Source organism: Haliotis rufescens, unplaced genomic scaffold (genome assembly GCF_023055435.1).
Source record: "Haliotis rufescens isolate VD_foot unplaced genomic scaffold, xgHalRufe1.0.p SCAF_7, whole genome shotgun sequence".
Taxonomy (NCBI): domain Eukaryota; kingdom Metazoa; phylum Mollusca; class Gastropoda; order Lepetellida; family Haliotidae; genus Haliotis; species Haliotis rufescens.
Genome location: NW_025964361.1, coordinates 43,105,524 through 43,131,224, shown reverse-complemented (window position 1 = coordinate 43,131,224; position 25,701 = coordinate 43,105,524). Strand labels below are relative to the sequence as shown.

Here is a 25,701-nt window from a genome sequence, read left to right as displayed (position 1 = left end):
GTAATTCTCAGGTGTTGTATGGACTATGTTCCTCCGTCACAAGTGAATACATACAGCCGCTGTGCATGTCATGACCCGAGTTCAAATGAGCTCTGCTCCGTATATAAGCTTTCTGGTTTGTTTGTTGTTTAACGCTGCACTCAGCAATATTCTAGCTATATGACAGCGGTCTGTAAATAATCGAGTCTGGACCAGACAATCCAGTGATTGATATCATGAGCATCGATCTACGTAATTGGGATACGATGACATGCATCAACCAAGTCAGCGAGCCTTAGCACCTGATCCCGTTAGTCGCCAACCGCCTCCTTGGTCTAGTGGTAGAGCGTCCGCCCGGAAAGCGGAAGGTCCGGGCTTCGATCCCCGGCCGCGTCATACAAAAAGACGCTGGTACTTGTTGTTACCCTGTCTGGCGCTCGGCATTACGGGGCTAAAACAAGGACTGGTCGGCTCGGAGTCAGTATACTGTATCGGGTATTCATGTTAAACTGCGGCATGGTATCTCAGTAAGCTAGCACTATAAATCGGCATCAGTCCGGACTAGTACAAGCAGCCACACAAACACATACACGTACATGCACGTCGCTATATAAGTGCAATAATCTTGGACGCGACGTTAAACCCAATTTCACCTAACCTCACCCGTTAGTCGCCTCTTACGACAAGCATAGTTGCCTGAAGACCTATTCTATTCCGGGGGCGGTGGGGTAGCCTAGTGGTTAAAGCGTTCGCTCGTCACGCCGAAGACACGGGTTCGATTCCCCAAATGGGCACAATGTGTGAAGCCCATTTCTGGTGTCCCCCGCCGTGATATTGCTGGAATATTGCTAAAAACGGCGTAAAACCATACTCACTCACTCACTATTCTATTCCGATCCGGTTAGCCTTCTCTTACCAGCTTTATGGGAACCCTTCTATATTGCTTGACACTGAATTAGTATGTAAAGGACCGCTGTTGTCTAGTGGATAGAGTGTCTTCCTGGAGAGCGGAAGGTGAGTTGTGTGATCTCCAGGCGCGTCATACCAAAAGATTGTACTTTTGTTGTTTCCCTGTTTGGTGCTGGGCATTAACGGGATAAAACAGGGAATGGTCGTCTCGAAGTCATTATACTGTGTGTAAGTACGGCATCCATGTAACATTTCATAAATAAATGACCCTCCGTGAGTGAGGTTGAATTCAGTTGTCTACTGTATCATTTTAATGTTTGAAGAAGTGCCACAACGATTTTGAGGATCGCATTTTATATTCATGTGTTGTTCCAGTGTTTCAAACTGATCTTATTCCAAAACTCGAGTTGATTATTGGGAAAAAAATGTCTGTTACTTGAAGTATTAAAACGATATGAGATTAACGTGATATAATAAAAGCTCAAGGCAAACTAATATCTAGATTCTACATCATTTTCGGATTGAACTGAAAGAATCCTGTTGCTTATATGTATTGGGGGCGTCTAAGGCGACGCGATTCGCTGTGCAGAGTTGCGCCCCTTGGGCACGCCAGAAACCTATGATCGTGGGTTCGAATCCCGGTTCGCCCCGATTATGTTTCTAGGTTTGTCAGCACCATACCCGTGCTCGTGGGTTTCACCGAAGTGGTAAACGTCCAAGACCTGCATCACTTGGGGCTTTCCTCCCACATTAAAGCTGACACGCCGTGATATAACTATAATACTGTAAAAGCGGCGTTAAACCCAATTCTATCATGAATTTGACATTTACTCGATTCTGATTGGTCAATCAGAGGCTATTAAATCCCAATAAAACCCCTCTGATTGAAACAGCTGGTTTGACGGCCGCATCACCGCAGAAGCTAATATTCATAGAATAGTACTTTTTTCAGTCATTGTCGGTAGTAGGCATATTTAAATAATTATAGCTACAATTAAAGGTTACAAACATGCACAGATGCGGTTACTACAATTTATTTCAAAGGATGTGTGGCAATACATTTCGTGCAGAAAACACGATAGAAATCTACAAAGGAAATGTATTTGCGTTTTGGAGACAACAGAGAGCTTGGAATTTTGGCGCTTTTCTATATACGACTGTGACGTCATATCTTTTGCGTCACAATGAGCTACATGACGTCATAATGGGGACTCGCGATGTCGAGCGAAAGCCTTGCAAAGCTTGCTTTGCTTTCTTTAGGAATGCCCACCTCATGTTAGCTTACCAAGTTGCCGTGCTTATATGCTTTCAATGCATGTGATATGTTCGAGTGAAGTATTAGGGTGTAAACAAACTGTTTGAGTATATACAGCTCCATATTTTGTTCGGTGATTCCGTATTTCATATCGATAACCCACTCAAAACACTTGACCCGTGCCGCTTCACTCAGTATATTTGCTAACACCAAAGAGTTCGCGTTTTATTTAGTCATGGTAGAATGGAGTAGGGCTGGGACGGGTAACTCGGGTACTCGGGTCGGTTGGGTCCTGAGTAGGACCTGGGTAACCATAGGACTACCCGGACCCGTGGTTAGTCACGTGATATATTGTTTAATGACAAAAATTATCTAAACCTCTATGGTTACGCTATAAATCACTAATGTTCCCATTTCTCTCTGACAATGCACCCATTCCTTCTGACTTTTGTATGTTTGAATAACGATAAAACTTCATGCAGCAAACTTAGTGTATGCATGACCCGATCGTTTTACACGTGTTTCTAAATACATTTTGCTAGGGCTACGGTCAGACTTTTCCAAATCGGACAGTTTGTACGTATCTCTTAATATCTACAGCGGGTACCCGGGTAGGGTCGGGTAATAGGGTGGTGGGTACCCGGGTAGTAAATTGGGACTCGTCCCAGCCCTAGAATGGAGATAAACCTACTGTGTTTTCAATGTAGAGCTGGGATACCTGCGCGTTCGGTCCCAAATTTAATTTAGCGCGGTTAAATCTACAGGTTACCTGGCTCTACATTGAAAACACAGTATGTTTATCTTCTAACTCACTCACTCACTCACTCACTCAATGATATGTATTGTAAAAATGACAATTTTCTATTATAGGACGAAGTTTGATGGTCTTTGGTGATCTTGTTAGCATGCTGTTATCAAAGAGTTTCTGACACACTGTTGTGTTTACCTTGTCAGTTTTTGTTCGAAAATGAAACACCTCCACCTTGTGGGCTATTTATAGTCAGGGTGGGTCTTTAAACCAAAGTCCATTTCAGAGATTTAGCTGGAAATACCCATTTCTACTCTTGTACCGATTAGATAAAAGACTCATCAATAAGATTATTAACCCAACAATTGTATTTATTCAGATGTAGATATCTGCTAAATACGCTTACATGGGGGAAACCTATGGACAGACATTGTTGAATGAATGTGGCCATCTCTATTTATAATTGCAGTAGGTGCAAACATTTGGCAATTCTGTACTGACAGTTTTTAAGAAAATTACATACCTACTTATTAAATACATGTGGGTTATACATGTTGTGTGAGATCAATGCCCTGGCCGTGTCATTTTAAAAGACGTACTTGTTGTTAACCTTATTATGAGATGAGTAATCAACACATTATATTGGAACACAGTTTTAGGTTTACAATCACAAAATGCAACCCAATGGGTCAATTAAGTGGCAGCAGTAATAAGTAACCAGCTCTACCATAGGTAGGTGCACTCACGAATGTCCAGGGTCACTTTCGAAAGTCTTGAAACAAGCCAGTATCGGTCCTTGAATCCGGGAGAGTGTAGGAAGCTGGCAGGAAAAAAGGGCCTCAAATCGCCCTCTTTTCCTTTGACCCATCCCGAAACCTCATGAACGATCAAGCCTGCCAGGTTTATTTACAACAAATAGGGAGGTAACTCTAAATTCTACTCGCTCACTGCTATCGATAGCACTTAACCTTTTACCAGCGCTTCATCCGTCTCCAATACCAGATTACAGCCTGCCCGGGGCTTGACATTAAGGGGATTTGGCCGTTTCGAGTCCCAATAAGTGTCAATGTTCAAAGTCCGGCATGGTATCTCGGTGTGATAACTCAATAAAAACGGCATTGGTCCGGACAAGTACGAACTGCCACACACGTGCATGCATGTTGCTGTATAAGTGAAATATTCTTGAACGCAACGTTAAATGCTATTTCAATGGTGTATGCAATTTGTTGCAAACCACGTTGTGCTTTGACATGTTCAATTATTTTAAATGCTCTTCTGAGAGTGTTGATGTTTGTCGACATACAAATATTGTGTCCTGTGGAACACGCACGAAGGCTCACCAACTCACACGTATGCTCTTCGCTATAGGTGCAATAATCATGAATGCGACGTTATACCCCACACCAGCGATGTATGTAATGAATTGCATACCATGCAGTGTTTGGAAATGTTAGTGTTTGAGAAAGAGCTCTCCTGAGAGTGTTGATGTTCCCAGACATACAGAAACAGTGTCCCATGGACTCCTTTGCACAAAGCGATGGTATTATTACGACAGTCGCAAGTCTATGTTGAAGTATGGGAGTTGTGGTCACCTTAGCGCTACGATTCTTTTGGAACAAGCATTTTGTATGGTTAGAGCAGACCGGGAGCATTAATAGTCCAGTCATCTAAGGTGAGTTGCGTGATTTAGGTGTATCAGGTATTGTGTCAGGAGGTTTCGAATACCAGATGCACTCGGATAATACTCGTATGTCTCATCAATTGGTAAATGTTTTAGACCTGCACCACCCACACTCGTGGATTTCACCAAAGTGGTAAATGTCTGAGACCTGCATCTATTTGGGTTTTCCTTCCACATAAAGCTGACTCGCCGAGTAATAGAACTGAAATTCTGTTCAAAGCCGTGTTAAACCCAACTTGCCCCTTCACTGAAGTAGATCATGAAAACTTAAGTAAGAAAATGGAATGATTGAATAACCCGAATGAAAACCCGCTGATCAATTGTAATATATGTTATAATATAATTCATGTGATGGCCTCATTTCATAGTAATGTATAAACGTCCGACCCTTACCTCATCTTCCCGAGGCAAAAGAGTTAACTGACTATAAAACGTCCAGTTTCCACCCTTGCCGAACTAGGCTGGTATATGGAGTAATGGCTGGACTAACGAGTCTATGCATAGTCCAATGGAAATGCGCACCGAAATCGAAATCCGGTTCGTAAACTGCAGATTTCGGTCGATTGCAGGATTTGCATAGCATGTGCACCGCCAACTCGTTGTCAACAGATATTTTCCAAATCTTTTCAAGTTTTTAATCAAGGTGCTCGCGTGATTTGATGCACTTCGCGATGTAAGACCCGTTTTCTAACAATATAGATCTTGATTATCAATCAGAACGTCTTGACTGGGCGCCGCCATTTTGTTTGAAGCAAATGCAAGTGATACGAGAGGTTGAATCTGATTGGTCCATAGGAGAGGCATAGAAGGGACTTATCTCTTTAAAAGCCATGATCGAGTCTAGGAATTCCAGCCCAGTTCGGCAAGGGTGGAAACTGGACTTTTAAAGTCAGTTTAATCCCATGCCTCGGTAAGATGCCCTTACCTGGGCCCAAATCTGTTTATTAAAGATTCCAATCGCCGGTTTGCAGGTTTTTTTCACACAGTTGGTGGCCACACTCTCATGTAATACTGTTCAATACGGCATTAAACCCACCTCACTCACTCTCGGTAATGCGATAAATTCACCTGTTGAAAACAAATAATGTAAAATACATAAGATGTCTTGCTCCATATTTTAAACAAAATATCTGCCTGTATAACAATGAAAACAACCTTGTACAATTCGTATTCTTGGCATGTCAAATTCACGTCTTGGACTTTCAACATCACTGCTTTCAATTCACTGTAATAGTGAATAGAAAGAAGTGTATGGTACAGTGTCGGCAACTAAAGGCGACTTAAGGGATCGGGTGGTCAGGCTCGCTGATTTGGTTGATGCATGTCATCGTATCCCAGCTACGGACGATGCTCTTGATGTCAATCACTGGATTTTCTGGTCCAGACTCGATCATTTACAGACCGCCGTCATACAGCTGGAATATTGCTGAATGCGGCGTTAAACAACAAACCAACAAACAAATCAAGCTGGCCTTTTCTCAAGATGAGCCACAGAACCCCGTTTTTGTTTTAAACACAATACCATCTGACAGGCATATAACACAACGGTTTGACAGAGTGCGTGGTAACATGGGTCAGGCCACAGGTATCTGATTGAATATTGAAGGTGTATGCCTTTTTGCTATGAAATTAACACTCTACAATTAAACTCTTCATAGGCGGCCGTAAAATCCTTCTAAGTGGTAAGAACCACTTTACTGCGCATGCGTCACGCGTGAAATGTGAATGGCGGGGAACCTCACTGACATGACCTGCAGCAGAGAAGAATCAGAATGGCCAGTTGGAGTGTTCTGTATAGGTTGAAACAGAGACAATAAAAAATCTAAAATTGTTTTTTTGGTCTCAAATGACCATCTTGTATTTCTGTGACACATCGCTTAAACTATTGCACCAACAATAGACACTTCATACAATCTATTTAACGTCCATGCTTATAACCAGTATGGCGATTTTGAGATGCAAAGATTGATGTAACATGTTGTGATCACGTGATATGGCCCCATTACCGGTAGGCTGAACAAGTGAACATGCTTGATAATTGTGCAGTACTGCACTGAAACACCACTTTATGACCCAAGTATGTCAGTGACACCTACAAATTTATCTTGCTGTCCCTATTCTTATTTTCTCCCCAGTGGAAATTTTAGAGACCAAATTTGATAACAAAACATCTTTGTGACATTTTAAAACATATTGTCACTGATTAAATGACATAATATGCGCATCAATCTAAATATACGTAACACACATACATGAATAATTAACAAATTATATTGAGTTTTAGATTTACATTAAGAATGAAAATACAATGGATCAAATGAGTGGCATCAGCAATAAGCTACAGGCCCTAAAATACTTAGTGTATGTCAGAGCACACACGATTGTACAGAATATTGACACTGTTGACTGTGAATCCAGAAATAGTGTTGGAAACTGGCAGGAATTCGGTGTTTTCGGATAGGCAATCACGAACGCATTTGGCAAGTAGATTAAAAGTCCACACTTATATATACTGAACCGCAAAAGAAACGTCACCCCAAGTAACATTGTATGGAAAGTTGTCATTAAAATATCTGGGTAATTTTTGTCAAAGTTTCTAAAATTTAACAGAACCTTGTCCGGAAAAATGAAATTGGATGATGAAAAACAAAGCAGATGACAATAAAACCGATCGCCCAAACACATCACGGCAACGGCCATGATAACCCGATGCACGTGAGTTCCGTGCAAATTGAAATGCACATGCGTTCCCCCATTTCTTGCCCTATAAAAATCCACCCAGATAGGATAATATTTAATCGTTATTGAATTGCTACCACATACCAAGATTGACAAGAAATCAGCGACACCAAGCCCTTGGACGATTGCAAGCTGGACAAACCGCCCGACAAGTAGCCAATGCATTTAAAGTCCACATAAGGACCATATACAGGCTCCAGTAACGGTACGAGACCACCAACAGATGACCGACCACGTAGTTGAAGACCAGGGGTCACTACCCGACGTCAGGATCGTCGGATTGTGCGACAGCATCTTCAAGATCGCCTTGTTACTGCTGCGGAAACCGCTCGACAGACCATGGGTACACACCAGCGACACATTAGTGAGGACACCGTGCGTCGACGATTGCCGAGCAGACACCTTCACTGTCACAGGCCACACCGAGGACCCATTCTGACACCACGTCATCCCCGGGACCGTCTTCAGTGGGCAACACAGCACAAGTATTGGCGCCACCAGAAGTGGAGAAGAGTCATCTTCTCGGACGAGAGCCGTTACTGTATCTCAACAGCAGACGGCAGAAAGAGAGAGAGTCTGGCGACGCCGTGGGGAACGTTATTCGGATGATTGCGTTGTTGGGAGAGAGTCGTGGGGTGGTCCGAGCATCATGGTGTGGGTTGGAATTGGTCTTGCCCGAGGGTCGGCGCTGTGGTCTTCCAGAACATCGGTCCAGGGAGAGGCACTGGTGTCACAGCAACTCGGTACATTGATCAAATCTTGAGACCACACGCCATACCTCATTTGGCCCGTCGCCGCAACCATGAGTTTCAGCATGATAACGCCCGTGCCCACACTGCGAGAACAACAAGAGACTTCTTCCAACAGAATTGCATCAGAACCATGCAGTGGCATGCCCTTAGTCCCGATTTAAATCCCATTGAGCACCCGTGGAACGAGATTCAAGGGCAGCTGAATGACGTCCAACCAAGGTCGACAACTGCAGCTGAGCTGCGTCAGGCGTTCCTCAGAGTGTGGTCTCGAAACAAATTGGCACCAGTGTTTGAAATAAGCACCTGGCCGTATTTCGTGGTAGGCCCGTGGTCTTAAATTTGTATGGGACCTTATGGCCTTCAGTTCATTAACGTGTCGATTTATTTGCAACTATAAGCTGCAGTTTTTTAAATGAAGGCCTGATGGCAGCCTGGCATTTTTTTATATTTCAAACACTGTTTGACACGATCATTTGAGAAAGAGTGAATATTGTCACATACTATAGTCAGCAATATTTTAGTTAAATATGTGTAATTACTGTAGTCTGGCCTATGGCCTTCATCAGCCGCCTGACCCGTGAAGATTCCGGGGTAGAATAGGTCTTCAGCAACCCATGCTTGTCGTAAAAGGCGACTACCGGGATCGGGTGGTCAGGCTCGCTGACTTGGTTGATGCATGTCATCGACCCAAATTGCGTGGATCGATGCTCATGACATTAATCACTGGATTGTTTGGTCCAGACTCGATTATTTACAGACCGCCGTCATAAAGCTGGAATGTTGCTGTGTGCGGCGTTAAACAACAACCAACCAACCAACCAATCATCAGCCGCCTCATCCATTCCATGTATCGACGTTGCACGGCAGTCATCAATTCACATGGTGGACACACGAGATGATGCCATTTTCTCAGAGACTAGTGTTGTGTTTCACTTTAAGAACATGTGTCACTTTAATTTCAACCTTGATGATCAGTTTTGCCATGTTTCATCTGTTTAATATGTCTCAAAGTATGTTTACAGAGTTTGGACAAATTAGGTTTCTCATATGTCTATCCATGGTGACGTTTCTTTTGCGGTTCAGTATATTTACGGCCAACCTCCTAGAAACTACCACATCACGAAACTTCTCCAACGATCAAGCAGTCATTGTTTTCCAACAACCAAAGGAGATAACTCTGAATCACACTTCCACACTTCTTCTGGACACTAGAGCACTCGATATTTTACAAACGTTTCAGTCATTTGCTGCTTACAATCACTACAAATGAACGTAAAACAATCTCCACTGCCACATAACAACCCAAAAAGGTGTTGTCAAACATTATTACATCTTGGGTCAAATTTCAGTCTTTACAGGGTCTTACGATGTCAAGTTTTACAAAGAGTTAACAAGGAGTTGCGTGATCACCGCGTCAAGAAAAAAACTAAATGCCAAGTTTGATTGTCTGCCAATTTTGTTCGTAATTGTTAAAATGTATGTTAATTTATTTTAAATTGATGTTTAATCAAAATAGTTACCGTATCTGTTGTATTATAAAAGGTGATTGTATTTGTATAAGGCTCAGTGGTATCCCTAAATTAATATGTGACTTTCAGACATGTCTGCTGATTGTGATGGGAAAATGTATTGTTTAAAAAAAAATTTTAACTCTTGAAAACCAAATGAAGGATGTTGTTGACAATGAAAAACCCTTTCACGGCAGCTTTGATGTCATCGTTGTCGCCATAGCGCTTTCCACGAAGGTGTTTTTTCGAGATCAACTGGTGCCAGGTCTGGCGAGTATGGATGGTGAGGAAGCAGTCTTTGCAAGTCGAGAGGTAGTAGAACTCCCAACAGTTAGTATTCCTCGCCGCTTTTCTTCGATATAATCTCTCCGGCGATGAAGCAAATCAATATATTATAGTAGGCACCGGTAATCGTCTTTTGCTTTTCAAAGTAATGAACAGAATACAGTGGCCATAACTTTCTTAACTTTCTTGAAGACCTGAATTTCTATGGTGCCCGAGAAGTGGAATGATGCCATTCCACGGATTGACGTTTTGACTTGGATTCATAGTGTAGACCCATGTTTCATCACCCATTACTAATCTCTTTTTGAATTTGACGAAATCCTCTTCACTTAGCTCAACAAATTTTCTTGCAATGTCAGTTCTTTTTTCATTAAGATCAGAATTTAGAAACTTTGGCACCCATCGAGCAGAGATCTTATTCATCTGTAAATGTTCATGAATAATAAATTCAATGGATCTATATGGCTAAGACCTGTGTCTTCCTCAAGCTCAGCAATGGGAACATGTCAATCGGACAGTATAAGTTTTTTCTGTCTCCTTGATTGAATCTTCGTTGATGGAAGTTGAGCCACGTCCAGACCTAGGGTCATCATCAAGGCTTGTTCTCCCAGCTTAAACATAGCTGCCCAAAGTTTAACACTGGAATAGCTCTGGCATTTATCCCCATTCACTTGTGACATGCGGTCCGTGAAGATCCGGGGTAGAATAGGTCTTCAGCAACCCATGCTTGTCGGAAGATGCGACTAACAGGATCGGGCGGACTTGGTTGATGTTTATCGGCGTATCCCAGTTGCGTGGAAGGATGTTCCTGATGTCAATCACTGGATTGTCTGGTTCAGACTCGATTATTTACAGACAACCTTCATATTACTGGAATATTGCTGAGGCGGTGTTAAACAAACAGCAAGCAAACAAACAAACAAACATAAGAACTGCTGCCTTATCGGGTGGGGATCGGGTGGTCCAGCCTCTGTGACTTGGTCATCATACTACCAATGTTTTCTAAAGTCGCTGGGTGTCGGGGTAGCCTAGTGGTTAAAGCGTTCGCTCAATTTACCACATGGGTACCATGTGTGAAACCCATTTCTGATGTCCCCACCGTGAGTTTACTGAAATATTAATAAAAGCGGTGTAAAACCATACTCATTCACTCACTCACTCACTTCTAAAGTCGCAGTAAGCAAATTGACCACAATATCAATGCAAACTGTACATAATCAAGTTTAGACAAGACAAACCAGTGACTGAATGTGCATGTCGTGGTCAGAAAGGTCAAAGGTAAGAATGACATATGTGGGATGACTCCATACTCACCGTCAAAATTACGGGTAGGTCCGGGTTTTTGCTCAGGTTTTACATCAACGTGCTCAGTCCCACGTTGGGCGCCAATGTGGCGACCATAACATATCCGAGTCCCGTGTTGGGATTCGAACCACTGACTGGTCTGAGGTCGGACGCCTTGTCCACATGACCAAAGAGGTTAACCACGTCAGCAAGTTGACAAAGTGACGATGTTATCTGTGAGGTGACTCCACGCCCTGCTAAAAATGCATGGGCTATGACCCGTTACATCAAGGTATACACCACGACATTCAATCAGCCTAGTCGCAGATACCACCCAATCCCCATTTCGGTCAGAAATGAAGATTGAGCGGTTACAACATGTGACCTGGATGGTTCATCGTGTTGTCAACCATTGTTATGCCTGACCCAGGCACGATTTTGTAGTCAGTAGATGCTAGTCAAATATTGCAAAGGATAAAGAGATAGAAGTATTAAAATTTAAAATACAATACGTTTTCTTTCGCCTCAAGCCGTGCCGGACCCAGGCACGCCTTTTTAGTCAGTAGATGCTAGTCAAATATTGCAAAGGATAAAGATATAGAAGTATTAAAATTTAGAATACAATACGTTTTCTTTCACCTCACCCCGAGACGATTCAGGATTATAAAGAAACTTATGTTTGTCGTAACAGGTGTCTCTGGTCCAGACGCCAATAATAACATGTACAAGTATCCGGCATTCGTTTGAATATTGCTGCGTGCGGTGTTCAACAACAATCACGTGCAGACGAGCAACTTCCGTGGTTTCGTGGCCTACTAAGATGTGGTTACATATACCATATCAATTACATAACGGCACAAAATACAAGTTTGGGAATAGCTGTCCCATAATAAATAGACATGGAATAAATTGTGTTGACAAAACTAGGATGTTGCACCCACAGCATATAGTATAGATGTATATAAAACAGTCGGAACGCAAGTGTCGCTTTGTGGACTGGATTGTGTGTCAAAATGATCTATCAACGTTTAAAAAATGTAGAAATTTATTTTCAATTATAGGTAGACAGTCCATTCATTGAAAATTCAAAAGGAACAATAATCATGAGTTTTTAACACGCCTAACTGCACATGTCCTTTTGCTTGAAACATAAACGCCCAAACATACAAATATTTGCCAAATGCAATATTCATCAGCTCAATTCAACGGACGTAGGGGTCGTCGTTGGTTTGTGTCGTAGTGGATGGATAATCAGCCCTCAATAAACCTCAACTCGTCTCGAGTATGGTAATATGTGTGTTTAACTCAACACATGTATGAAATATCCCTTTTGGAGAACGCATGCATTATAAACTGCCGGGCCAAAAAAAAGAATATACACCCATGCATACTTGATGGTGGCTAAAAGTGAAACAACCAAGAAATGGTTATACGGGTATCATTGTCGTGTTTAGGACCGTAGGTTTGCAGTGTGTGTCAACCGTGTAACGCTATGATTGCGTTTGTAATCCATCAGTCAAACTCATTTGTCAAGTAAATTCTCTCTTTTATTCAGAAGTTTATTTCTTGATCGAGGGTCTTCAAATTTCAAATTTAAGTCCGCACATTAGGATATATCAATTCAATGGAATACTATATTTCACATACACTCATCCGTTGATTGTATTATTATAAATATTACAATAAAAGAAAGGCACCTGTTTTCACAGGTGTTATAAACACGTAATTTAAAAACATTTAATTTGCATATAACGTGAACACGGGAAAGGTATGCGGTATATACAAATAATTAAAGCCTGGAACTTGTCACATTTATCACACTGTACCCGTTTTATAGGCTGAATGGGATATTGCACCGTGACTCGCCCGTGTAGGTAAATCGTGCTACGTATATACTTATATCTCTTTGACTTATTAGGTATTGTTTCCACCATAACAAGTTTACCCTGGGTTCTTTTAGAGGTCAAGTTATAATTGCAATTATAGCATGAACATGTTTTCATTAAGACCATGCATCAATTAAACGTATAGGAGACGATGTTTTGGAATACTTGACAAAGAGCAGGAATATTCCATGGTATTCCATGGTATACCATGGTATTCCATGGTATAGCAATCAGAACGTAAGAGGGTGAAATACAACCAATCAGGAAAGAGGTTTTCATCAGCACAAGCCAATTTCATCCAGAACACATGGAGGCATGGCATGTGGTAGAGAAGGAAACATGTCAAGTTTCACCAAGGTTAGAACTACAAGCTGAGTCAATATCAAACAGGTTTCTATCACTTGCAGAACTAGTGTAAAATGTCCCATCTGAATAACAAGAGATATTATTTTCAGAACAGTTTCTATTTGCGATGGGGAGAAGCGTTATATATGAGGGATGGTCAAAAAGATGTCAGCCTAACAAACAAAACCAATCATTGTGAAAGTGTTTTTAATTTTATTTTTCAAATTATATCTCTGCTTCTCAATACACTTCTCATAATTCGATAGAGAAGCTTTTCAATTCCAGTCAGGAAGAAGTTTTATGAAGCCACCCTGAAAAACTCGTTCACGGCAGCTTTGAGGTCATCGTTGTCGTCATAGCGCTTTCCACGAAGATGTTCTTTCAGTTTAGGAAACAGGTGGAAATGACTTGGTGCCAGGTCTGGCGAGTATAGAGGGTGAGGAAGCTCTTCGAACCACATTGTCGCACAGCAGCCTTTGCAGGACAAGGGGTGTGAGAAGAGGCATCGTCATGAAGTAGTCGAACTCCAGCAGTCAGCATTCCTCGCCGCTTTTCTTTGACAGAATCTCTCCGGCGATGAAGCAAATCAATATATATAGTAGGCACCGGTAATCGTCTTTTCACGTTCTAAGTAATCAACAAGGATCACACCCTTTGCATCCCTAAATACAGTGGCCATGACTTTCTTCACTGATCTTAAAGATATGAATTTCTTTTTGTGCCGGAGAAGTGGAATGGTGCCAGCCTTAAACATAGCTGCCCAACGTTTTATAGTGAAATAGCTCGGGCACTTATCCCCATATACTTGTAACATGAGGTCATGATTTTCTTGGGGATTACTTTTCTCTAAAGTAAAAAACTTGATGACTGCTCGGTACTCGTTCTTTTCCATTTATCTGTACATTTGGACCCCTATCACGTTCAACTGGCTGTCACTAATATACAAACGGCACCAACAGACCAAATACACTTGCAATGAACTACTCAAACAATGTACTACATTGACTAGTTCACTTTTTTATGGCCCATAGTTGAAAGTTAGTCAGGCTTAGAACTTTTTGACCAGTCCTCGTATTCCAAATTAAGCTGGTCAGAAGGTCTACCTGTATTTTATGTTCACTTGCCAGAAAGAAAAGAAAATAGCCCCGGGCTACCAGGAAGGCGCTTATTTCGCGCACTGATCAGTGAGTGAGTATGGTTTTACGCCGCTTTTAGCAATATTCCAGCAATATCACAGAAATGGGCTTCACACATTGTACCCATGTCGGGAATCGAACCCGGGTTTTCGGCGTGACGAGCGAACGCTTTAACCACTAGGCTACCCGACCGCCCCTCGAGCACTGATCAGAACATAGTAATACAGTAAATTACGGATATAGCGAACTCAAAGGGACCACAAATGTTAGTTCGTTATAACCGTAGTTCGTTATAAGCATATATACAGCAAATGGCAGGGACCTAAAAACCAGTTCGTTATAAGCGTGTTCGTTATAAACGTAGTTTACTGTATATTATACAAATATCACATGCCTAAATATCGTGAGCATTACTGATAAAATATATATACCACGTGGGAAGTATAGGTCCCCAGTATCAAATGCTTGCCGACACCTATACAAAGAATCGGTTGGTCAGACGGTGAGACCCGTTAAGATCCGGGGTAGAATTCGTCTTCAGCAACCCATGCTTGTCGTAAGCGGCGACTAACGGGATCGGGTCGTCAGGCTCGCTGACTTAGTTGATGCATGTCATCGTATCCCAGTTGCGTAGATTGATGCTAATGATGTCAATCAGTGGATTGGCTGGTCCAGACTCGATCATTTACAGACCGGCGTCATATAGCTGCAATATTGCTGAGTGCGACGTTAAACAACAGACAAATAAACAAATCAGACACGGTGATTGCATGTCATCGTACCCCGACGGCGTGGATTTTCCTTATCCATGCCCCATGGTTTGCTAATCTGGGTCCCGTCATAATCTCACTCGCTTATTTACGAATCGATTTTTTAACACGGATTATAGGATATGTATCCAAGCAAGCGCCTTCCATAAATTATGCTGTGCGAACATGCCATGTATTGGTGCATGGAAGACGACATGCACGGGTCATTGTTGTTCATAATCTTATGCTGCTGTTGCCTTTGTACATATAAAAGTTTAACAACAGGTGGTGTTTGTGTACAAACACGGGCTATTTCTGATATAAGGATTTTCCTATTAGCGATAAGAACGCATGATATTTGACAATTGATAGGACAAATCAACATTATCGATAGCGATTGTAACCATTCATTCGACAAATATAGCATTTATTCCATTGATGCCAAATCGGCTCTTTCCTAATGATATATATATCTATACTGCGCCTAGGTCAAAGTGACTGAATAAATAGCATTGCTATGAACACGCTGATACAAAAGAAGATTTAGCTGCAGCTGATACCACACAGCAGAGGTTCAAATTGTAGAAAAAGTGAAGAGAAATGAAATATAATTCGTTTCGGATATGACAACAAGAAAATGAGCATACACTCAACAGTGTAAGGCTAGTCGTTTGGGCGACAAGTCGGGTCAGTCAGACCTGTCATATTTCACTGTTCAAAAGTTTGATACGTTTGAAGCGCCAGTATATAAGCTGCTACATACGAGACTGACATTTGGGAACACCTGTGCAGGTTCCCTTTTATTGCACCAACGAGCCTATAGGCCTATATATTTCTATTAGAGAACGCACACATGTTCATACAAATGCCACGGTATAATAATTTACTGATCTTGAATTAACTGCTAAAAACGAGACTGACATTGAGAACAGCAATGCATGTACTTTCTATTCATTCACGAGCCTATTTCTATTAGAGAATGTATACATATTTATACAAATGTAATAGTATAATATTTAAGTGCTCATGAATACGCTGCTAAATACAGTAAGCTACGGTTATAACGTACACAAAGGGACCACAAATTTTAGTTCGTCATAACCGTAGTTCGTTACAAGCATGTATACATCATATATATACAGTAAAGAGCCGCGACAAAAAGAAAACAGTTCGTGACATCAGTCAGTTCGTTATAAGCGTGTTCGTTACAACCGTAGTTTACTGTACAAGACTGACATTGAGAACACTAATGCACGGGGGACCGTCATATAACTGGAATGCTGTTAAAAGCTGCGTTAAACCCAGCTCACTCACTCAATCACTTAATGTGGGAGGAAAGCCCTAAGTGATGCAGGTCTCAGACGTTTACTTCACTTCAGGTATTGTGCTGACAAATGCTTGCAGCGACGTCATGTTCCATTATTATTTTTTACAGACGTGTCTATTTGTTTTAAAGCGCATCAAAGGATAAGGTACATTAGTGTACCTTTTTTTCGTTTGATCATCTGACACATCTCTGTTGATTACAACCGAAATTAACAAGAATGTGTCAAATTATCACCTCAGAAATGTCGGAAAGCTAAGACCTTATCTCACAAGACCTTCAACTGTAAAACTAGTTCTTTCTTCTCTCACGTAATGTCCAGAATAGATTATTGCAACAGTCTCCTTGTGAATGTCTCCAAAGATCAGATATATAGACTCCAGAAGCACCAACATTCGGCAGCAAGAATCGTTTGCAGAGCAGCTAAAATCAATCACATCACTCCCAGACTAAGAGAACTTGCCCCCTGTTGCAGCTCTCATTGAATACAAGATCATGCTCAATGCATACAAATGTTTCAAAAATATCTCACTGAGCTCTTACCACCCACTCTCCATAGAGAGCTCTCCGATCTCAACAAATGAAACTATTTTCTATTCCGAAAATCAGATAGAATCTTCTCCTATTCCGCGGCGATTCTATGGAACTCCAGAAAATGTGAGATTATCTCCTTCAATCCCTGCTCTTTAAGCCCACCTTTTTAACAAACAGTTATCAATGCTAAGCGCACGTAACTCAAAGTTTTGTGCCCTTTATGCACTATGTAAATACAAGCATTATCATTCTTGTTATTATTATTATTGGACCTTTATTTATTTTATTATGGGAGCAACTAAAGTAGCTGCATGACACCCGACCGACTGGGATATGTTAAATTGATATAAGCCCAGCAAATACCTAAAACTTCAAAGACGCAGTCACCCACGTGTTGCATATAGTCGAGTCAATTTTTCAATAGGGGCGTTAGGATGTCAAGAGAAAGTATTATTAAATGTCGTGTGTAATAATAAACATATACGTGTAAAACATCGTTGTCACTCACATGTAACAATGAATATGTCTCAGAAAACAACTTGAAATATCAAAAGAAATACCGTATGCAGTGTTTTGGCACAGTAAGGTAATCCTACATCCCCTCACATTTCAAATGAGTCGGCCGAGTACAAAAATCGATATCGCATCCACGTAATAACGACAACAAGCGTGTGTGCCGAGTATGGTGGGTTGATGTTTGGTGCGAGTTTTCGAGTTACTGGAGCTACATTGGATAGTTTACAATGGTAAGTTGTCATATACAGATATACTATCAGGTGTGAAAGAGAAGATACACCAGCATGACCAATACGGCAATTCAAGCGTGACCGATCGTCTGCGATCACGGGAAATGCTTTTCTGACTAGGCCTAGATGACGAATATTTTTCGATTTTTCTGATAGTGCCGAACGAGCGTCCACCATGTCTTTCAAACACCCCGTGTTGACGTTTTGTCCATAACACCTCCGTGTTAAAGATGACATCTCCGTTTTCGTCAACATTATGCACTTTTCCCCATTCAAAGGAAGGCTGAAAATAGCATCTCCAATGCATAATCACACCAATCTTTTTCATCAGCTGTGAAATCGACGGCTGTGTCCTTTGTAAGGGTATATTCGTTGACATCAGTTATGAAGAAAAGTAGGCAGTGACATTGTCATAGATAATTTCTCTTCAAAAACTGTCCCAGTTATAAGATGCTGAAATCAACATACATTGTCAAGTTCTAGTACGGTACAGCCTCGGTCATCAGAAACTGTCTGTCCTATGTGCAGGTAAACATGGGTACTGAGCCAGTAATATGTGTGAATTGTAAATGAACATGCATTATCAAGTTGTACTAAATTAACAGCCTCAGTCATTAGAAGCTATGTCCACTATATACAGTTAACTTAGAGGGGATTAGATTATCAGGTTATATATCTACTAATTAAGTGTGTTGACTGTACTGAGATATATTTTGCAATAAGTCCATGCTCAGGTGTAAAGCCTACCTTCGATACATGTAATATTATTCCAGTAGAAACTTCAGAGAAGATGTTTTATATATCCCAGTTTTCCATAAGTGTTAAACAGTGCATGTTCAGATCTATCTTCAAGATGTTATTGTCAAGAACCTTGAAAAGAAATTGTAACAGAATCAAATTAGGTCATATTTAGTTTGAGCATGGACCTATATAACTATACCATATAACTAAGAACAAGCTCTGGCAATAACAAACTGATATGTGCCTCTGATATAAATATATGCAGTATCTTTGCAGGCTTTGGGATATTTCATGCTGATGAACACTTTAGCTTCTGTTAATGATTTTATTGATCATATATATTTCCATGACATTGTTGATGAAGTCCCTAAAATGTTTTATTTGATTGAAAATAGTTGAGTCTTTAGTCCAGATTCCAGATATCATGTTTTGGAATAAAAACCCTTTTTCCATGCACCAAGACAAATGTCAAGCCGACAATGTATTCAAGGGACATAACTCCTGAAGTCTTGCTCCAGAGTTCTTGACATCAAGCCAAGATTCTTAGGCAGTTAAAAATTAACACAAGCTTACTAGCCTGTGGCTAGGAATATTTTCAAATGGAAAAGTGTAATTTACAAGATTACTGGCTGTCTTGTTCAAATTGAAAAGAAAGCTATATTTTACTTCCTGGGTGACAATAATTTCTGGACGAAGTTAGTGGATGCATTTAGCGGAAATTCAACCCTAATTTCCCCTTTATTTAATGAGTTCCTCAGAATTAATAACAAAACACACCAGAATCCACAAGGTTAAGCTAAGTTGTGGTCCTCAAGGCATGTAAATTGTATCTCATGTCTTGCCAGTGTGGCTGATGAAGCTATCATCTAATAATGGCAGGAGACTGAGTATGAAGGAATGGCAGGCGTTATGTGTCCATATCACTGTGGCATTTTCCACAGCGCTGTTGTATATTCCCTACCACTGTGGTATATTCCTTATTATTGTTTTTCCTCTGACTTTTGAAGATTACATAGTCAATCAGAATCTTGTTAAGTATACAACATCAAACAGGATATAGCTGAAGAAAATATATTTACACAAGTAAAGACAGTATATATACAAGCACTCAAGCACTCAAATGTCCTAAGAAGACATTTTTCAAGTTGGATGGCTTGTTCACTCTGCCATTTTATATTATGGATACCATCACGGTCATGTTTCCCCACACAGGCCAGTTAAGATACCCATGAGGTGTCAATGTACCTCTTAAAAGATCAATCTCGATTGGGTTGTTGTCACTTGTATCAAAGTTCACACACTCAGCTCATCTAAAATTGCTTCCGATAATATTCTCTATTCTGTCACTTTCTTGATCACTGTGGTAAACATACATGTATATATCAGTGATAAGAAATATATATATATGTATGTATATTATCTGTTACTATGGTATGTCCCCTATCACTGTGGTATATTCTCTATTATTGTGGAATATTCCCTATAACTATGGTATAAAACCTATCACTGGTATATTTCCTATCACTGGTATATTCCCTCTTTCTGTTATATATTCCCTCTTTCTGTTGTATATTTTCTATCACTGTGGTTGTCTGAGGACAACAAAGACCAGGTAACAATTCTATAAAAACCAAGATGAAATACCTTTACACTGGTGTCCAGACAGATTTCATCTTATTGTGCATTTTTAGCCTCTCTTTTAAGAAACTGGCTATTCGTCATCTTCATCTGGCTAGTAATATTTATTAGTCTTATTATTGAACTTAATAATACAGTCACAATTCAGGTGATCACTGATTCCAGGTTTTTTGTTAGTACATTAATTCCAAGCCCGAGACTACCTCAGTTATATAGTGTGTGCAGAACAACTTGTGATTGTTATTCTGAATGTAAGTTGTTTTTTTCCTTGATTAGACTATAGCTAGCACAGAAGCCTTCCACTAGCAGTGTCACTTTGAAAGTTTTACAAGTCATGGGAAGCAAACCAGTGGTAACTTCTGGTGCTTCAATGACTTTCTATGACAGAGTATTTTCTTAATTAGCCTATACACATTGCTGTGTTTTTACTTTCTGAGATGATATGGTATGAATTTAAAATTTTCTCATAAATTTTTCCCCTTGTTTCAAAATCAGTAGAATTCTAAATGATTTCTTTCACAAAACTTTGACCAGTTTCAAAGCAATTTTTCCCACATACACATATATCTCCTCACAGACCAGCGTTGACATAGGGACATATTTCTTCAGCAATATTTACTGTCCTTGTAGAATAACGAAACTATCAATTCAAGGAATGAATCCCATGGTCAACACGTGCCCATGTATCCTTGATCAAGGAATGGAAAGATCTTACGTTATATTGACCTTTTCTCCACAACCCACACCTGAGGCTACTGACAGTTTTCACCTGTGCAATGTGTTCCCTGACCTTTGAGTGGACAAGCAGGTGCTTTCAGTTATTGTCCTATAATCTGGGGAAAAACGATCATGCTCCTTCAGAGTTGGCTGTTTTAGTGCCAGGTATATTTTTATTTACGGAGCTGTCAAATTGGTTATCATCAACGTTGTAAGGTGAGATGTCTTGATGTTTCTCATGTTTCGGTCACGATTTGGTGTATCTGTGGGTTATAGTGTGTGACATGTTGATGGTAATTGGCTGTTATGATGGTAGAATTGTACACCTGAGTTGCTTGAAGTGGCTTGCCACTTGTCGCTCATGGTTTGTTTGAGTAATGAGCTTTGTGTTACAACAAGCTCAGCATGAGGGATTGGCACTGTGGAGGCATGTTAAGAACTTTGTATTGTTCTTTAGCCTAGTGGACTAGGTAGCCTAGTGGATAAGGTGTTCTCTTGTCAGCTGTCAGACCAGGGTTTGATTCCATACATGGTACAGCTGGCTCAACATGAGCGATTGGCAGTGGAGGCATGTAAAGAGCTTTGTATTGTTCTTTTGGCCTTTGGGCCAGCTGGCAGCCTCGTGGATAAGGTGTTCTCTTGTCAGCCGTCAGACCAGGGTTTGATTCCATACATGGTACAGCTGGCTCAACATGAGCGATAGGCACTGTTGAAGCATATTAAGAGCTTTGTACTGTTCTTTTGCCCCTTGGGGCGGTCGGGTAGCCTAGTGGATAAAGCGTTAGCTCATCACGCATCCGATTCCAGACATGGGTACAATGTGTGAAGCCCATTTACGGTGTCCCCCGCCGTGATATTGCTGGAATTGCTAAAAGCGGCGTAAAACCATACTCACTCACTCACTCTTTTGCCCCTTGGTCCAGCTTGTAGCCTAGTGGATGAGGTCACTTGTCAGCTGAAGGCCAGATTTTGATTCCCATGTACTGTGTTAGCCTGTTGAGAATGCAGGTCAGAATCGGCCTACTGTATCTCATGCTCATAGGCTGACTCAAATGAAAATCAGATATTATGTATCTGTGAATGATGCTGTTGGTGACGTCAGCATAGGGTACTACAGATATTCACCCCAGATGTTGTATACATAAATGCCCACTAGCTTGGCAATATGTATGGTATTTGAGTCAGGAGGAGTCTATTTTCTCAATGCATGAATGTCGCGTGTGCTCTAAACTCAGTCAATATGTACTTCAGATTTGGTCGGGTAGATTTCTGTTCACATCGGTACCTAGGGTATATATCTGTAGTAGTTGCGCTGACAACACCCCCAACACTCATGGATTATCTTTGTACCCAGATAGCATGGATACTTGCTCATGCTTTCTATGGTTTGTCTGGTCCAGACTCAAATATTTCCTTCTATTAATTTTGTTTGTTGTTTAACGCCGCACTCAGCAATATTCCAGCTATATGACGGCTGTCTGTAAATAATCGAGTCTGGACCAGACAATCTAGCGATTGATATCATGAGCATTGATCCACGCAATTGGGATACAATGACATGCATCAACCATGTCAGTGAGCCTGATCACCAGATCCCATTAGGCCTCTTACGACAAGCATGGTCGCCTTTAATGGCAAGCATGGGTTGCCATAGTCCTAATATTTACACAGATATAACTCAATTATTGCTGACTATAGCATTTGACAATATTCGCTCTGTCTTACATGATCTTGCCAAACAGTGTTGGAAATAAAAAAATGCCAGGTTTCCATCAGGACCCACAGACTTTTGGAGCTGCAGGCCCTGACTTAACTCTTCAGGCCCTCTTTTATAAAACTGCATCTTATTGTGACAAATAAATCAACACATAAATTTACTGAAGGTCATAAGGACACTTTCCAAATTTATGACTATTGGCCCGACATGAGATCTACCTGCCACGGGATAGGAGCAGGTGTTTGTTTCGAACACTGGTGCCAAATTGTTACTTTGTATTTACCGTGCCCCTCCCCACCTTCCCTGTCCCAGCTTCTTCTTTTTTTATGATCTTGGTCTTCGGTGATAATGACAGTGTTCACTCACATTTATGGGGGCAGTAGGGTAGCCCAGTGGTTAAAGCGTGTGTGCATCATGCCTAAGGCCCAGGTTCGAATCCCGACATGGTTTTGAGGGAAAAAAACCTCACTCACTCACACACTCACACACTCACTCACTCACTCACACACTCACACACTCAGGGCACTGAGGTAGCCTAGTGGTTAAAGTGTTCCGGGTTTCGATTCCCCACATAGTACAATGTGGGAAGTCCATTTTCTGGTGTCCCCTGCCCGTGATATTGCTGAAATATTGCTAAATCATACTCACTCACATTAACAGAACTTGGTGTTGGTGTTTAGTTTTCTTTGCTGATCTTTCTTGAAGTAGAGATCTTGATTTGTATTGGCAGTGTTTCAAATTCAGTTATTCATTATGGGATAATCGTGTGCTGTTGCTCTAAAAATGACAACAACACAACTATTTTACACTTTTTATCCATTTCCGCCTTTTTTCACAAAGTTGAGTTCCATGTATCATGGTGTGAGTGACAGTGACATTGTTAAGGCCATCCCACCCATACTTCATGAATCTCAAGTAGGTGAGTGTTCCCAGTGAGCATATGTTACACCACGATATGCCTGATACGTCCTGTGTGATCTCAGTGATGTGTTCCTGATTAAAATGGCAGAAAACAGTAATTTCTTGCAAGGAGCACCTGCAACAACCTGCTGGCCTTTATGCCTGTGAAATGTAAAGTTGAAACATGCAGGGGGCTGTAATCAAATAGGGCTGTTGTGTCTTCCTTCATGTGTCTTCTCGCTAAATGAGTACAGAAGGGTTGTGCAATTGTTCTTCACTCTTTGCATGGGCAGGGGTAAATTTAAATGGTGGCCTTTTGGCCCAGTGGCCAGTTCAATTTGCAAAGGGCTTGCTGAAATGTAAAGTAGGTGGCCCGCCTGGCTAGTCAAAATTTCACCACTTATTGTGTGTATTTAATTATTTTTTTTTTGCATTCAACTTGTGAATCGTGTAATTTTGCTGAAAAAAATATCTAGTGGGGTGAGGTTGAGGTTAAGTCAAAGAATTATACATATCAATCATCTCAGTAGAATGACAACCGGCTGTCATTTTGTAATGTTGTTTACAACAACAGGAGTTCTAAAATTTCTTGAGCCCCCACCCCTCTAGTTAACTCCATTGCTACGTGACCTGGAGTTCTGCTTCTTCAGGGACTCCCATCATTTAGTTGTGGACCGGTTTATAGTTTGATGAAGGGCCAGTAACTTATAAAAGGAGAAAGCTCTGCTGGCTACATACACATTTGTGTTAAATCTATCCCTGATGGGTTTAATCAAATGTGCTTCAGGTTACTGATCTTTATTTTGAAAATTACCTTTTTTATGATTTTTTTTGTATGGTTTCTTTTGTTTTATGCCACATTCAGCAATATTGATATTATGTGCAACATCCCATGCCGTTGGGTCACGATGACACACAATTAATTTGCACAGCTTGTCTGGTCCATATATTCGTCTCTTTCATGACAGTAATGGGTTGCTGGGGACCTATTCTAATCAGGAAACCCAGAAGAATGAGTGAAAAAGAGCCTCACTGGTTTGTCTGGTCCGAGATATAGCTGGAATACAGATGACAACATTGTAAGACATTGTTTACTTCACTAAAAGATACTTCTAAAAGATGGTTCTTGTTGTTACCCTGCCTGGTGCTCTACATTCAGGAACTGGTTGGATCAGAGTTAATATATTGTTTCTGAGTGGGGTATCCATGTTAAACTGCAACATCTCGGTCTATCTCAGTAGGCTAGCACTCCAAAACTGGACCAGTTCAAGCAGCCATGCACACACATTACACATGCATGTACGTCACTATGTAAGTGCAATAATCTTGAACAGGAAGTTAAGCCCCTGTTAACCACCTCAGCCCAACTTTCTGATTGTTACAATCTAATGATGAATGGCAATGAAAGTGTATGTCAATTCTGTAAATTAATGGTTATGCATGTTTACAAATTAAATAAGGTCTACAATAGCTGTCAGCAACCCATATTGCCCTTTCAACTCTCTATCATGTCTCGGGGACCTCTGACACCTCCATAAGTCTTTAGTGTTTACCAAGGTGATTGTGTCATTATAAAGCTGTTAGGACCATCAATTCTGTTGAAAAGGCCAGACAGGCAATACACTATCCCCACTGGACTTCAGCCATTAAAGCTTATCGAGCACACTAGGCAATATAGGCTATATCATTACAACGCAATAGAATGGTGTGATTACCATAATGTGTTTCGTAAATAGCTCGTATTACCTTTAGGCGAACAGGTGCTTGAGGGGATAACAAGCACAGAAATACTGCGACTGTTTGTGTTTGTATTGTCACAGGCATGTCGATTTGACATTGTTTATGCCAGATAGTAAATGTTATACAAGTGGATGTTGTTTGAACTATGCTTGAACCATATTGCTCCTCCTGTATTTTGTTCACATAGCGCTCTACAATATGCCAGCTTTATGACAGTGGTCTGAAAATAATTGACCAGACAATCCAGTGAATGACATCATGAGCATCGATCTTTTGCAGTGGGTATTTGATGACATGCATCTACCAAGTCAGCGAAACTGACCACCTGATCCGTTGGTCATCTCAAACACTGGATTGTCCGGTCTAGACTCGATTATTTATAGACGCC

At 40.9% G+C, this 25,701-nt stretch overlaps 1 protein-coding gene across 1 annotated transcript in view; it reads left to right on the top strand.

Moving 5' to 3' along the window:
* Positions 1-17,736: 17,736 nt before the first annotated feature.
* The window catches only part of LOC124132670 (microtubule-associated tumor suppressor 1 homolog), a 167,017-nt gene continuing 159,052 nt past the window's right edge, over positions 17,737-25,701 (top strand). Inside the window, exon 1 of the mRNA XM_046496713.2 lies at positions 17,737-17,860. Coding sequence (XP_046352669.2) covers positions 17,858-17,860 — 3 coding nt within the window. The 5' untranslated portion in view covers positions 17,737-17,857. The remainder of the gene's footprint in view (positions 17,861-25,701) is intronic.